This window comes from Eulemur rufifrons, chromosome 19 (assembly GCF_041146395.1).
Source record: "Eulemur rufifrons isolate Redbay chromosome 19, OSU_ERuf_1, whole genome shotgun sequence".
Classification (NCBI taxonomy): Eukaryota; Metazoa; Chordata; class Mammalia; order Primates; family Lemuridae; genus Eulemur; species Eulemur rufifrons.
The window spans coordinates 94,987,670-95,000,392 of record NC_091001.1 but is presented as its reverse complement, the minus strand read 5'-3'; the positions used below and the strand labels follow the sequence as shown (position 1 = coordinate 95,000,392).

The following is a 12,723-nucleotide window of genomic DNA, read 5'->3' as shown; positions in this document are numbered from 1 at the left end:
ATATTACCCTTTCATTCTGTTATGACTTAAGAGAGTCAGTTGGTTAAGGGAGCGGGGCATAGGGTGTTGAAGAGAAGGGGAGGGAAGAGATTTTGGTCTAGAGATGGGTTAGCAAAGGTGATATGCTGGGCTTCAAGTTTCTGTCTTGCGTCAGGGAGGAAGCAACGGCCTAAAACTCAGCCCAATCCCAAATCCCAGGCTCGTCGTATTCGGAAGGAACCACCAGTTTATGCAGCAGGTATGCTTTCTGTTGGAAGCTTTGTGGGATATAGTTCTCACATTGATTTTTTTGTTGTTGTTTGTGTAGGAATGATGGACTAAAGCATTTTTTCAAAGAGACAGTTATTAAGGTCCTAGGTTTTGAGGTCAGGCAGACCTTCGCGCAAGTTTTGGCTCATTACCTTTCTGACCTATCTCAATTTATTTAATGTTCTCAAGCCTCAGTTTCCTGTCTATAAATAGGGATAATAAAGTCAGTCAGAATTGTTGTGAAAATTAAATGGGATAAAAACATTTAGTTTCAGGCACATAAGAAACACTCAGCAAATTGGCTATTACATATCTCAGTATCCCATTTTTATATCCTGCTATGAAAAATGTTGCTTAGTTCTTTAAGCCACTGGGCTTTGGAGTGGTTCTAAGATGGTTTTTGTCATAAGGAAATGAGTAGGCGTTTCAGAAACTCCTCACTGTCTTAAAAACAATTACTTTCAGAAATTATACCCAGCAAGAGTCTCTTCATTATTGTCTACCAGGAAAGGGAAATACAATTTTATTATACTTTTCCCAAATTGTGGGATTATGCTTTTTGTTTCTGGAGATTACAGATTACAAAGTGTTCCTTTCTCTCCTTTGTAGGCAGTTTGGAGGAGCAGTGGTACTTAGAAATCGTGGATAAAGGCAGTGTCTCCTGCCCTACCTGCCAGGCAGTGGGGAGGAAGACCATAGAGGGTTTAAAGAAACACATGGAAAACTGCAAACAGGTTAGATATTTTATGGCATTTTGTAATTGTTAGGATTTTTTACCCAAACTTTAAACCTCTGGTACTGTGTCTGATATGCTGATTATAGTGGATAACAGGCAACATGTGTAATAGAGGAAACGTAGGCTTTGGATCTGATAGACTTGGATTTGAATCCTCTCTTGGCTACATACTAGCGTGGCATTTAGCCTTTTGTGTTTGCACCTGGGTTTCCTCATTTGTAAAATGGAGAAAAAATAATAAATACCTTGTGTAGTCCATGAGAGGATAAGAAAGAAGTAACACATGCTAAGTGCTTAGCCCATTACTTATCAAATGTTGGGATTCAGTAAATGGTAATTATTATTATTTTAAAAATGAGTTGCCTTTACCTCCTTGCCCTTGAGGACATGACACTGAGCTTGTGGGATTTTGAGAATCATTGACTATTGAGTTTGGGAAATAAAGGAAACATAGATGAGAGCACTTGAGTAGGACTTTGTGACATTCTGTTTCTTTGTTGAACAGGCTAGCACTGAGCAGTATTTTTTTCCTTTTAGGAAATGTTTACTTGTCATCATTGTGGGAAACAACTTCGTTCACTGGCAGGGATGAAGTATCATGTCATGGCAAATCATAATAGTTTGGTAAGTGCCTTCTGTCCTTTGTGATCCTATATGGTGTTTGGATGTCTTTTACTTAGATGAGTGTAGATATATCAGTGCAGATGGCTCTGGGACTTTATAAGGGTGTAAGAAGACCCTTTTGATAGAAGAATTATGCATAATGAAACCTTTGTAGTAGATCCATAGGTATTTGTGTGTTTAGGTTAGCCCCAAAGGTTCATATCGTGGGATGTAGAGGCTAAGAACTCTTATTTCCATTATATTCACTTCCTTTGCCCAGGAGAAGATGGAGAAAGCCAGGAGTCAAATAACTTGGACTTCATGGGCATCATGAAGTTTGGATTGCCATTTGCTAGTCTCATCCTTAATTCTCCTATGATTTTTTTTCCTGTATCTGTCTTTTCCATGAATCATCTGCTTGTTTCCTTCTCTTGGTTTCTAGCCCATTCTGAAAGCTGGAGATGAAATAGATGAGCCAAGTGAGAGGGAACGGCTCCGAACAGTTCTAAAGAGACTGGGAAAGCTCAGGTGCATGCGTGAGGTAAGAATCCAAGGACAGCAACTCCTCCTGCAGTCTCAGATCAATGTCTTCCTGTTCTTCTTTTCCATTTCTCCTCCTCCTCCCTTGTTGATCTCCTAGTTCTATGCCATCTTATGGCATATGGGTGGTTCCTGCCTTTCCAGGTCTCTTGAACTCATTAATAGTTCTTTATTTTTCTTTCCCATCTCCCAAAAGTTATTTTTCTCTCCTTTCCGTTTGTTGAAAGAGGGTTCTTTACCATTCTTTTCTTCAGTGTGATGAAGAGAATCCCAGTAACCTCACTGTGATGAACTTTGATATTTGCTGGATATTTGATACTGGAATAGAGTTGGGTCACAGACCAACGAGGAATCTCTGGCAAAGACTAGATGCACACTTACAGTTTATCAAATGCCATCTAAACTCATTAAAATATCATGCTTGGTTATACTAGGATGACCAGGGTCTTGTGATATCAGGGTCTGTTTGTATTTTGTGGTGGTGAGTGCTTTGTGGCTGTTTAGAAATTTAGGGATCGTGTCAAACGACATAAGATTATAGTTTGGGCCTCTCTCCTGTGTTCAGAGTTGCTCCAGTAGCTTTACCAGCATCATGGGCTATCTGTACCATGTCAGAAAATGTGGCAAAGGTGCTGCAGAGCTGGAGAAGATGACTCTGAAATGTCACCACTGTGGAAAACCATATAGATCAAAGGCTGGACTTGCGTATCACCTGAGGTCAGAACATGGGCCTGTGAGTACTGATTCCTTTCTAGACCCTGTTTGGAGATGTATTTTGTGGAGAGTGCTTACCATACATCTTCCCGTATAGTCTTGATTCCTCATTTGTATTGCCTTTTAATCTTTGAATGCTTTTGTTCTCTCTTCATTGTTCTTTCTTTTTTCCTCCCTTATTTCTACCTTTTGAACCTTATTAGGTTAGAGAAATCAAAAGTATATTCAAAGTATAGTCCAGGCAGAAGTAAACTGTATTATATTTTTAAATCTAAAAGCATTTCCCCCTTAGCTAGAAATTTTGTGAGAATCTGACCTGCTGATTCCTCTATTCCCATTATTTTGGTCTTTACTTTTTAATTTATTTTTAAGTTATTTTTTATTTTTATTGTTTATTTTTTGTAGAGACAGGGTCCAGGGTCTCTCTGTGTTGCCAGGCTGGTCTCAAACTCCTGCCTTCAAGTGATCCTCCTAGCTCAGCCTCCCAAAGTGCTGGATTACAGGTGTGAGCCACCAGGCTTGGCCAACTTTTGTATTTTTTTTAATTAAAAAATTTTTTTTTCCTTCACTTTTTTCTAATTACATTCCTAAGCTTTTCTTCCCTGTTTTTTAAGAGTTGTTTAAGATACAGTTTACATGTGGTAGTATTTACCATTTTAGTGCACAGTTATAAGAGTTTTTGACGCATACATCTATAGTCATGTAACCATCACCACAATCAAGACATAGAACAGGCCGGGCGCAGTGGCTCACGCCTGTAATCCTAGCACTCTGGGAGGCCGAGGTGGGTGGATTGTTTGAGCTCAGGAGTTCAAGACCAGCCTGAGCAAGAGCGAGACCCCGTCTCTACTAAAAATAGAAAGAAATTATATGGACAACTAAAAATATATACAGAAAAAATTAGCCGGGCATGGTGGCGCATACCTGTAGTCCCAGCTACTCGGGAGGCTGAGGCCAGGAGGATCGCTTGAGCCCAGGAGTCTGAGGTTGCTGTGAGCGAGGCTGATGCCACGGCACTCTAGCCCGGGCAACAGAGTGAGACGCTGTCTCAAAAAAATAAATAAATAAATAAATAAATAACTTGATAAAAAAAAACATAGAACAATTCTGTCACCTCCCCAGATTGCCTTGTGTCCCCTTGTAGTCAGCTTTCCCTGCCACCTGCAGCCCCTGGTAACTTCTGACCTATTTGCTGTCCATATAGTTTTCCCTTTTTCAGAATGTCATATAAATGGAATCATACAATGTGTAGCCTTTTGAATCTGTTTTCTTTCATTTAGCATAATGCATTTGAACTTTATCCATGTGTTACATGTATCTTAATTTATTCCTTTTTATTTCTGACTAGGATTCCATTGTATGGATGTTTCAAGTTTGGTGTTTATCCGTTCACCAGTTGAACATTTGGGTTGTTTTTAGTTTTGGGCAATTATGAGTAAAGCTGCTATAAACATTCACATAGGCCAGGTCTGGTGGCTCATGCCTGTAGTCCCAGCCCTTGGCTGAGGTGGGAGGATTGCTTGAGGCCAGGAGTTTGAGGTTGCAGTGAGCTATGATCATGCCACTGCACTCCAGCCTGGGTGACAGACAGTGAGATCTATCTCAAAAAAAACAACCCCCAAACAAAAAAAAACATTCACATAAAGGTTTTTGTGTAAAAATAAGTTTTTTAAGTTTTAATTTCTCTTGGGTAAATACTTAGGAATGGAATTGCTGGGTCATACAATAAATGTATGTTTAACTTTATAAGAAACTGACAAAGTGGCTGTGCCATTTTGCATTCCCACCAGCAAAGTATGAGTATTCCAGTTGCTTTGCATGTTTGTAAGTTACATTTTTTTAACCCATTCTAATAGGTATGTAGTAGTATTTTACTGTGGTTTAAATTTGTATTTCCCTAATAACAAATGATGACTAATGTTGTTGACCATCTTTGTATGTGCTTATTGGCAATTTGTCTTCTTTAGTGAAGTGTCTGTTCAAATCCTTTGTTCATTTCTTGGGGTGGTTTTTGGGGATCTTTAAATATTGAATATATTCTGAGTTTTTTATTATTCCAGATACAAATTCTTTACCGGAAATACCATTTTTTATAGTGTTTTTTGAAGAACAGAGTTTTAAATTTTGATAAAGTTCAATTTAAATATTTTTTATTTTATGGATAATGCTTTTGTTTTACTTAAGAACTATTTGGTTAACCCAATGTATAATTTGTAATTGCTACTGTAAATCACCACAGACTTAAATGGCTTAAAACAACACAAATTTATTATCTCACAGTTCTAGGTCAGAAGTCCAGATACAGCATGGCTCAGCTGATTCCACTGCTTAGAGTCTCACCAGGCTGGAATCAAAGCATCGGTAGGGCTGTTCCTTTTTGGAGGATCTGAAGGAGAATCCATTTCCAGAGTCATTCAGATTGTTCAAGAATTTAGTTGCAGGCCGGGCGCGGTGGCTCACGCCTGTAATCCTAGCACTCTGGGAGGCCGAGGCGGGAGGATCACTTGAGGTCGGGAGTTCAAGACCAGCCTGAGCAAGAGTGAGACCCCGTCTCTACTAAAAGTAGAAAAATTAGCCAGGCGTGGTAGTGTGCACCTGTAGTCCCAGCTCCTTGGGAAACTGAGGCAGGAGGATTGCTTGAGCCCAGGAGCTTGAGGTTGCAGTGAGCTATGATGATGCCACTGCATTCTAGCTAGGGCGACAGAGCGAGACTCTATCTCCAAAAAAAAAAAAAAAAAGCAGTTCCATGCAGTTGTAGAAGCTCCTTTCCTTATTTGCTGTAGGCTGGGAGTCATTCTTAGTTTTTAAAGGCCACTTGTATTCCCTGGCTCATGACCTCCTTCATCTTCAAGTCAGAGACAGCTTGAAGATGTCTCTCATGCTTTGAATCTCTCCTGTGATTAACTGATGACTGTAGCCTAGCCAGGTTGACACATCAATCACAAAAATTTCTCTCTTGGTTTCTTCTAGAAGTATTATAGTTTTATATTTTACATTTAGGGCTATGGTCCATTTTGAGTTAATTTTTATATATAGTATGAAGTATGTGTTGAGGTTCATTTCTTGGCATATGAATGTCTTGACTTTTAACCACTTTTAGTCATTACAACAGAACAGATTTTATCCTGCTAGGAAGCTGTTTTACCAGTAAAATGTGCATTAATATGGTAGGGCTTGATGCTAGTGGTCAGCAAGCTACTAAATAGCTCTTTTGATAGTTAGAGCAGGAAGGACAGCCTTTATTCACTGCCTCTGATGGATGTCACTTATCAGGCCTGTGTTTTGCTGTGTCTCATTCTTGCAGATCTCCTTCTTTCCAGAGTCAGGACAGCCAGAGTGCTTAAAGGAGATGAGCCTGGAGTCAAGGAGTGGGGGCCGAGTTCAGAGACGTTCTGCCAAGATAGCTGTATACCACCTGCAGGAGCTGGCCTCTGCTGAACTGGCCAAGGAATGGCCTAAGCGGAAGGTGCTTCAGGATCTGGTACCTGATGATCGGAAGGTAAGGTAGAAACTTGTATTAATTTTGGAACCATTACGTCTAAATAAAAAGTAAATGTACTAGAATGAATATATGATATTTTGCTTATTTATCCTTGGAGATAAAGTACATCTGATACAGCTTCAGTGTTTGAATTTAGATAGGTCCTAGAGTAACAGTCTGTTTCATAAGTTCCTTAAAGGAGCCCTCTTACCTACTTCCAGAGGAAACCTCAATTCCCAGATTAGATTTTTTGCTTAGTCTTTGTCCAGTGGGTTTCCATTTTGTTAGTTCATATGTATTATGGTAGTTCATATTTAGTTTAGATAAGTGGTTTCAATTTATTTTGTAGCAACAACTCTCTTCCCCCTTTTTTCAAAATAAAAGCTTATACAAAACATCAAAACAGATTTGCTCTGAATAATTGGGGGTAGGGAGCCTTGTCTACTTGGCCTTCTCCTTGATATTTTTATCATCCCCCTATATGGCCCCAAGCATGCTTCTGAAGGGTGCAGAACCTATTTGGAAACCACTGGATTAGAATAAATCATCCAGGGAGAATCCTTATTTAGCCAAAAGGAGACAGGGAGTATTTGACTACAGGCTGGTCTTGGAAACAGGTTGAGAGGATATATAAAAAGAAGTAAGATCAGAACTAAGGACCTATTTACTCTCCAGGGTATTGCGAAGAATAGTTTAGATTTGGCATATGGCTTTGACCCATATGAGAGGAATGCTGTCTTAAAATAAAGTCAAATCCTAGTTTTCAACACTTATTTTTTTTTTTTGGTATAAAAATCAGTCTTACTGGTGTCCAAGGAGTTGGATCATGTTTTTGTGTATAAGAGCATCTTTCTTTTTTCAGACTTATTTCTACATTTTTTTTTTCTGGTATGGGCTAAAGTACATGGCTATCTAAATGCAGTTTAATGAGGATTTGGCACAGTGATACGTATCGTGATATTTCAGTCAAGTTTCACTGTGTGTAGAATGTGGTAGAGAATTTGAAATAAATATTTGTTAACTCACTGGTAAAGATTGGTAGTCTTTTCTAGCAGATACTTTCCTAAAATCATCAGTTATATATTTTTGATAGTATATGGGTAAAAGGGATTATTATTTCTTAAGCATAAAAAGTTAATTTTTTGAAGAGATAATATATTCTTGTGGTTCACAAGTCAAAGTGATGATAAACATTGAGACATCCCATTCCCACCCTGTCCTGTTCTATCCTGTTCCCATGCTTAACCATTCTTACTAGTTTCTTGTGCATCTTCCCAGTGTTTCTTGATGTACACATAAGCAATATATATATCTATTTAAACTTTCAATTCTGAAATAATTTTAGATTAACAGAACAGTTGCGAAATTAGTACAGTTTCCCTATGGTCTTCAACCAGTTGCCCGTTTGCCAGCATCTTACATAACTATACCACAGGGTCCCATCAGGATCCGTGTTTTACTGTGTCTCCCTGGTCTCTTCCAATCTGTCATAGTTCCCCTGGCTTTGTCTTTTGTGTGCTTGATGCTTTTGAAGAGGACTGGTTGGCTGTTTTGTAAAATGTTCTCCAATATGGATATGTGTGGTGTTTTCTCAAGATTAGTTTACGGGGTTATATGTTTTTGGCAAGAATACGACCAAAGCATTGTTGGCCTTTTTCAGTGCATTGTGTCAGAGATAGTGAAAGGAAAAAAAAGGAAATGATGTTGATGCCCTTTTTTTTCTGGTCATAACTTTGATCAGTTGGTCAGGGTGTGTCTTCTAGGTATCTCCATGGTAAGATTACAATCTTCCCCTTTGTAAACGAGTGAATATTTTGTGGGGAGATTGAGACTATGCACATATCCTGTTTCTTATCATACTTCTGCCCATTTACATTAGCATCCATTGATGTTTCTTGCCTGCAAGAATTACTGCTGTGGTACTAATTTTCTGTTTCCATCATTTTTTCTACACTTATTAATCTGTCCTTGTCCTTTATTATTTATATCGGTATAGACCCATAGATATATTTTATTCTGTGGGTTATAATCCAGTGCTATTCTTATTTTGCTGCTCAAAATGGCCTAGATTTGGTCATTGAGAGCTCTTGCAAGTGGGCTCCTGTGTCTTTTTGACATGCCCCTATCATTTTTTGAGCATGTCCTTACTTTCTGGCACCATAAGATAATAGGCTCATCTTGCAACTTCCCTGCCTCAGGCCTGGAATCAACCATTTCTCTAAGCAACCCTGGCTCCTTTTATTGGAGAATATATTTAGAAGTGAAGATTTGAGTGCTAGGTGTGCTCATTGCTACTGGGGTGTCATTGCTTCTGTGCCTTCTTGGTGGATAGAGGTAGGATGTACATGTATGTATATTCATGTACGCACACATACACATTCATATTTCTTTCTATGTCTATCTGTATGTATATTAAAAGCCGTGATATCTTCTTTTCCAATCTAACACCACAAGTGTCATTCTAGCCTTCCTTTTTCATTATTTGTAACTCCTTTCTCCAATGGTGAGAAACCTGGCTCTTGTTATCCACAATGTATTTACTTATTTTCTCAATTCCAGTACCACATAAAGTAGTTTCAGAATTACTATCTCATTCCCCTCTAAAAAAATTTAAGGCTGGGCACGGTGCCTCACGCCTGTAATCCTAGCACTCTGGGAGGCTGAGGTGAGAGGATTACATGAGCTCAGGAGTTTGAGGTTGCAGTGAGCTATGATGACACCACTGCACTCTAGCCCCGGTGATAGAGCGAGACTCTGTCTCAAATAAATAAATAAATAAATAATAAAAAGATTAAAAACAAATTTACTAACTACAGAATAATATTTGTATATAGTTCTTTTCATCTTAAGCCTTATAGTATCTAGTCAAAATAATATTTTCCAAAGTTGCTTAGGTTAGTTTTTTCTTTCCTGCCCCCTTCATTGTGTCACTCATTGGTAATAGGTTCATATGTTACTTTTATTAAGTTTTGGGTTCCCCTTGCATCCTATTTAATTTAAACTATTCATTTATTTTGGAGATTTGTGAAACATTACCATGGTTCTAAATCAGACCTATATGAAAAGGTATAATTAGAGAAGAGTCACTATCCCTCATCCCAACTATTATATTCCATTCCCATTCCTCTTTTCTATTTTATTCCTATCCACCCCCAAAGATAACCAATTAGTTTCTGGTTTGTCCTATTTGTATTTTTATGGGATGGATGATCAGATACATGAATATTCTCATATATCTTCTTCTTTTTTTAATATAGGTACATTTTGCACTCTGCTTTATTTCACTTAACAGTTATCCCTTGATATACACAAGAGATTAGGTCTAGGACCTCTGTGTATACCAAAATCCATGCATATTCAAGTCCCACAGTTGGCTCTGCCAAACTTGCATTTATGAAAAGTTGGTTCTCTGTATATGTGGATTTTGCATACTGAGAATACTGTATTTTTTATTTGTGTTTGGTTGAAAAAAACCCGTAGACCTGTGCAGTTCAAACTTGTGGTGTTCAAGGGTGAACTATATATCTTGGAAATCACTCTAAATGTGTTCAGAGAGATTATCCTCATTCTTTTCCTCTTTTTTCTTTTTGGTGAGATAGGGTCTCACTCTGTCACCCAGACTGGAGTTCAGTGGTGTGATCACAGCTCACCACAACCTCCAACTCCCAGGCTCAAGCGATCCTCCTGCTTCAGCCCCTCAAGTAGCTGGGACTAGAGGAGCGTACCATCACATCCAGCAAATTTTAAAATTTTTTGTAGAGATGGGTCTTGGCATGTTGCCTGTGCTGGTCTTGAACTTGTGGGCTCAAGTGATTCTTCTACCTCAGCCTCCCAAATGCTGGCATTACAGCCATGAGCTACCATGCCTGGCCTTCATTCTTCTTTTATAGCTGCATAGTATACAGTTTATATAAATACAGTTTGTTATATAAAAATAATAGTTTATACAGATATTCCCCTATCATCATTAAAGGATTTTAGATGGAGTCATTCACACTAGCTTTAGGGAAGAGTGAATGCTTATAAGTAAAACCAGCTCCATACTCTGAGATCTTTCATAAGTTTACCAGAGGTTCTTTGGGCTGCCTTCCTTCCTTCCCCATTGTCTCTATGGACTTTGGTTTGTTTTCTATCTCAGAGAATCAGCTTCTTTTCAGACACTTCCACTGGTGAAGCAAGAAGATTGTTTACTCACCAGAAGTACAGGTATTACCCTTGGTGGACTTTGCAGAACTGTCTCTGCAGGTGTTGTCTCTTCTCTGGAAATTCCACTTTTAGTTGTAAGGAGAGAGACTTAACTCATGTCAAAGCATATGAAAGGAAGTGCTAAGAATAATTCTACTTTTGCAGTATAAGCAAAGATTATATGGTCTGTTTCCTGATCTCTCTCCCATCCCTGTTTTGGGTTGAACTTTAATATTTTTTGTTTTATTTTTTTATCCCCCCCTGTAATTTTTTTGCTTTAGAATTAAAAAAATATATCAGAAATTGGCATGTTATCATTGAAGAAAAATTGGAAATTCAGATAAGCAGTAAAAAAATATTAAAACTAATAAAAATTCTACCACCCAAATAATACTACCATTAACAGTTTGTTTATAGCCTCCTAACCTTTTAGCCATCTACATATATTTCTGTTGAATTTGCATATGAATGCATATGTGTATCTACTCTTTTTTTAGTAAATATTTTAACTCTGTAATGCTCTATAGCTTTTTTTCTTTTTTAACTGTAGATGAAGTGCTATATCTGCAAGTCTCTTGTCCTCTGTTAAAAATCAAATTTTTCTACAACTAAACAATAGACAATTATACTTACTAGTTTCAGGAGCTTTAGATGTTCTCATATCTTTACAGTTATTTTGCGTATAGAAATATACTTGTGGACTCCAGAATTATATAACCTGAAGAGTTGGTTTGAAATTTTTGAGGTATTTTGGTTGGGAGTTTGATTCCTGTAATAAAATATTTCTTGTCTTACAGTTAAAATATACTCGCCCTGGACTACCTACCTTCAGCCAGGAAGTACTACACAAATGGAAATCAGATATCAAGAAGTATCATCGCATTCAGTGTCCTAACCAGGTGGTTCTTTCTCATTCATTTATTCAGTAAATGTTTATCAAGCATCTGCTGTTGTTTCTGTTGTTTATTACTTAGAGACAAAGCATCTGAACCTTAGTGGCTTAAAACAATAATTATTTTATTTGTTCATAATTCTGTAGATCAATAATAATTTTGTTAGGGCTCAGCAGGGCAGTTCTCCTGCTGTACATGGAATCAACTGGGATCACTCATGAGGTGTATTCAGCTCGAAGCTCAGATGCAGCTGGAATGTTCCAGATGGCTTCTATGCAGCTGCATTCAGCTGGAACCTTGGCTCTCCATATGGCCTCTCCCTCTAGCCAGGGTAGTTGGCCTGCAAGCAGGGTGCATAGCACCTGACTACTCAGAGAGTATTCTAAGAACATAAAAGCAGAAATTGCAGATCTCGGCTGGGCGTGGTGGCTCACGCCTGTAATCCTAACACTCTGGGAGGCTGAGGCGGGAGGATCGCTCGAGGTCAGGAGTTCAAGACCAGCCTGAACAAGAGCAAGACCCCATCTCTACTAAAAAAAAATAGAAAGAAATTATCTGGACAACTAAAATATATATATACATTATATATATATACATATATATATATATATATACATACACACATATATATATATATAAAATCAGCCAGGCATGGTGGCGCATGCCTGTAGTCTCAGCTACTTGGGAGGCTGAGGCAGGAGGATTGCTTGAGCCCAGGAGTTTGAGGTTGCTGTGAGCTAGGCTGATGCCACGACACTCTAGCTCGGGCAACAGAGTGAGACTCTGTCTGACAAAAAAAAAAAAAAAAAAAAGAAAGAAAAAAAAGAAATTGCAGATCTCTGAAGGCCTAGCTTCAGAATTTCCATAGCATCACTTTCATGGCATTCTATCAATCAAAGGAGTCACAGGGCTAACCTGGATTCAAAGGAAGGTAAATAGATTCCACTTCTTGATGAGAAGAGTGGCAGCAAATTTACAGCCATCTTTAAACTACCACAGCTATAGTGGATGCTGTATTTTGAGGAGGAGTAAATATAAAAGAAGTGGGAGATGCATTTGTGCTAAATAAAGTAGATTAAAAAAATCTTACCATGCAATTTTCTGTGTTTCTCTTCAATGTCAGAGAAAGTACCAGGGAAGAGAATGGCTTACGATTTTGTAAACATCTTAGTCACCTTCTGTTTCCTTCTTTTACCTTTCCTTGATTTTCCTTGCTTTTGTGGCTTGCATGTGAATTATTTTTTTGTTTGGTTTGTGGCACTATTTATTGGTAATCTTCCTTCCAAATGTAGAGTTGATCAGTGTAAATGGCCAGATTACTA

General features: G+C 38.2%; 1 protein-coding gene across 7 annotated transcripts in view; it reads left to right on the top strand.

Moving 5' to 3' along the window:
- Positions 1–12,723, top strand: part of ZNF512 (zinc finger protein 512) — a 30,836-nt gene that overhangs the window by 12,118 nt on the left and 5,995 nt on the right. For 5 of the 7 annotated variants that reach the window (XM_069495248.1, XM_069495246.1, XM_069495242.1 and 2 more), the window contains 7 exons: positions 155–238; positions 859–983; positions 1,523–1,609; positions 2,031–2,129; positions 2,694–2,861; positions 6,147–6,341; positions 11,306–11,407. In XM_069495248.1, the coding sequence (XP_069351349.1) occupies positions 155–238; positions 859–983; positions 1,523–1,609; positions 2,031–2,129; positions 2,694–2,861; positions 6,147–6,341; positions 11,306–11,407 (860 nt within the window). The remainder of the gene's footprint in view (positions 1–154; positions 239–858; positions 984–1,522; positions 1,610–2,030; positions 2,130–2,693; positions 2,862–6,146; positions 6,342–11,305; positions 11,408–12,723) is intronic. The other 2 variants (XM_069495249.1, XM_069495244.1) reach the window with 1 other exon arrangement.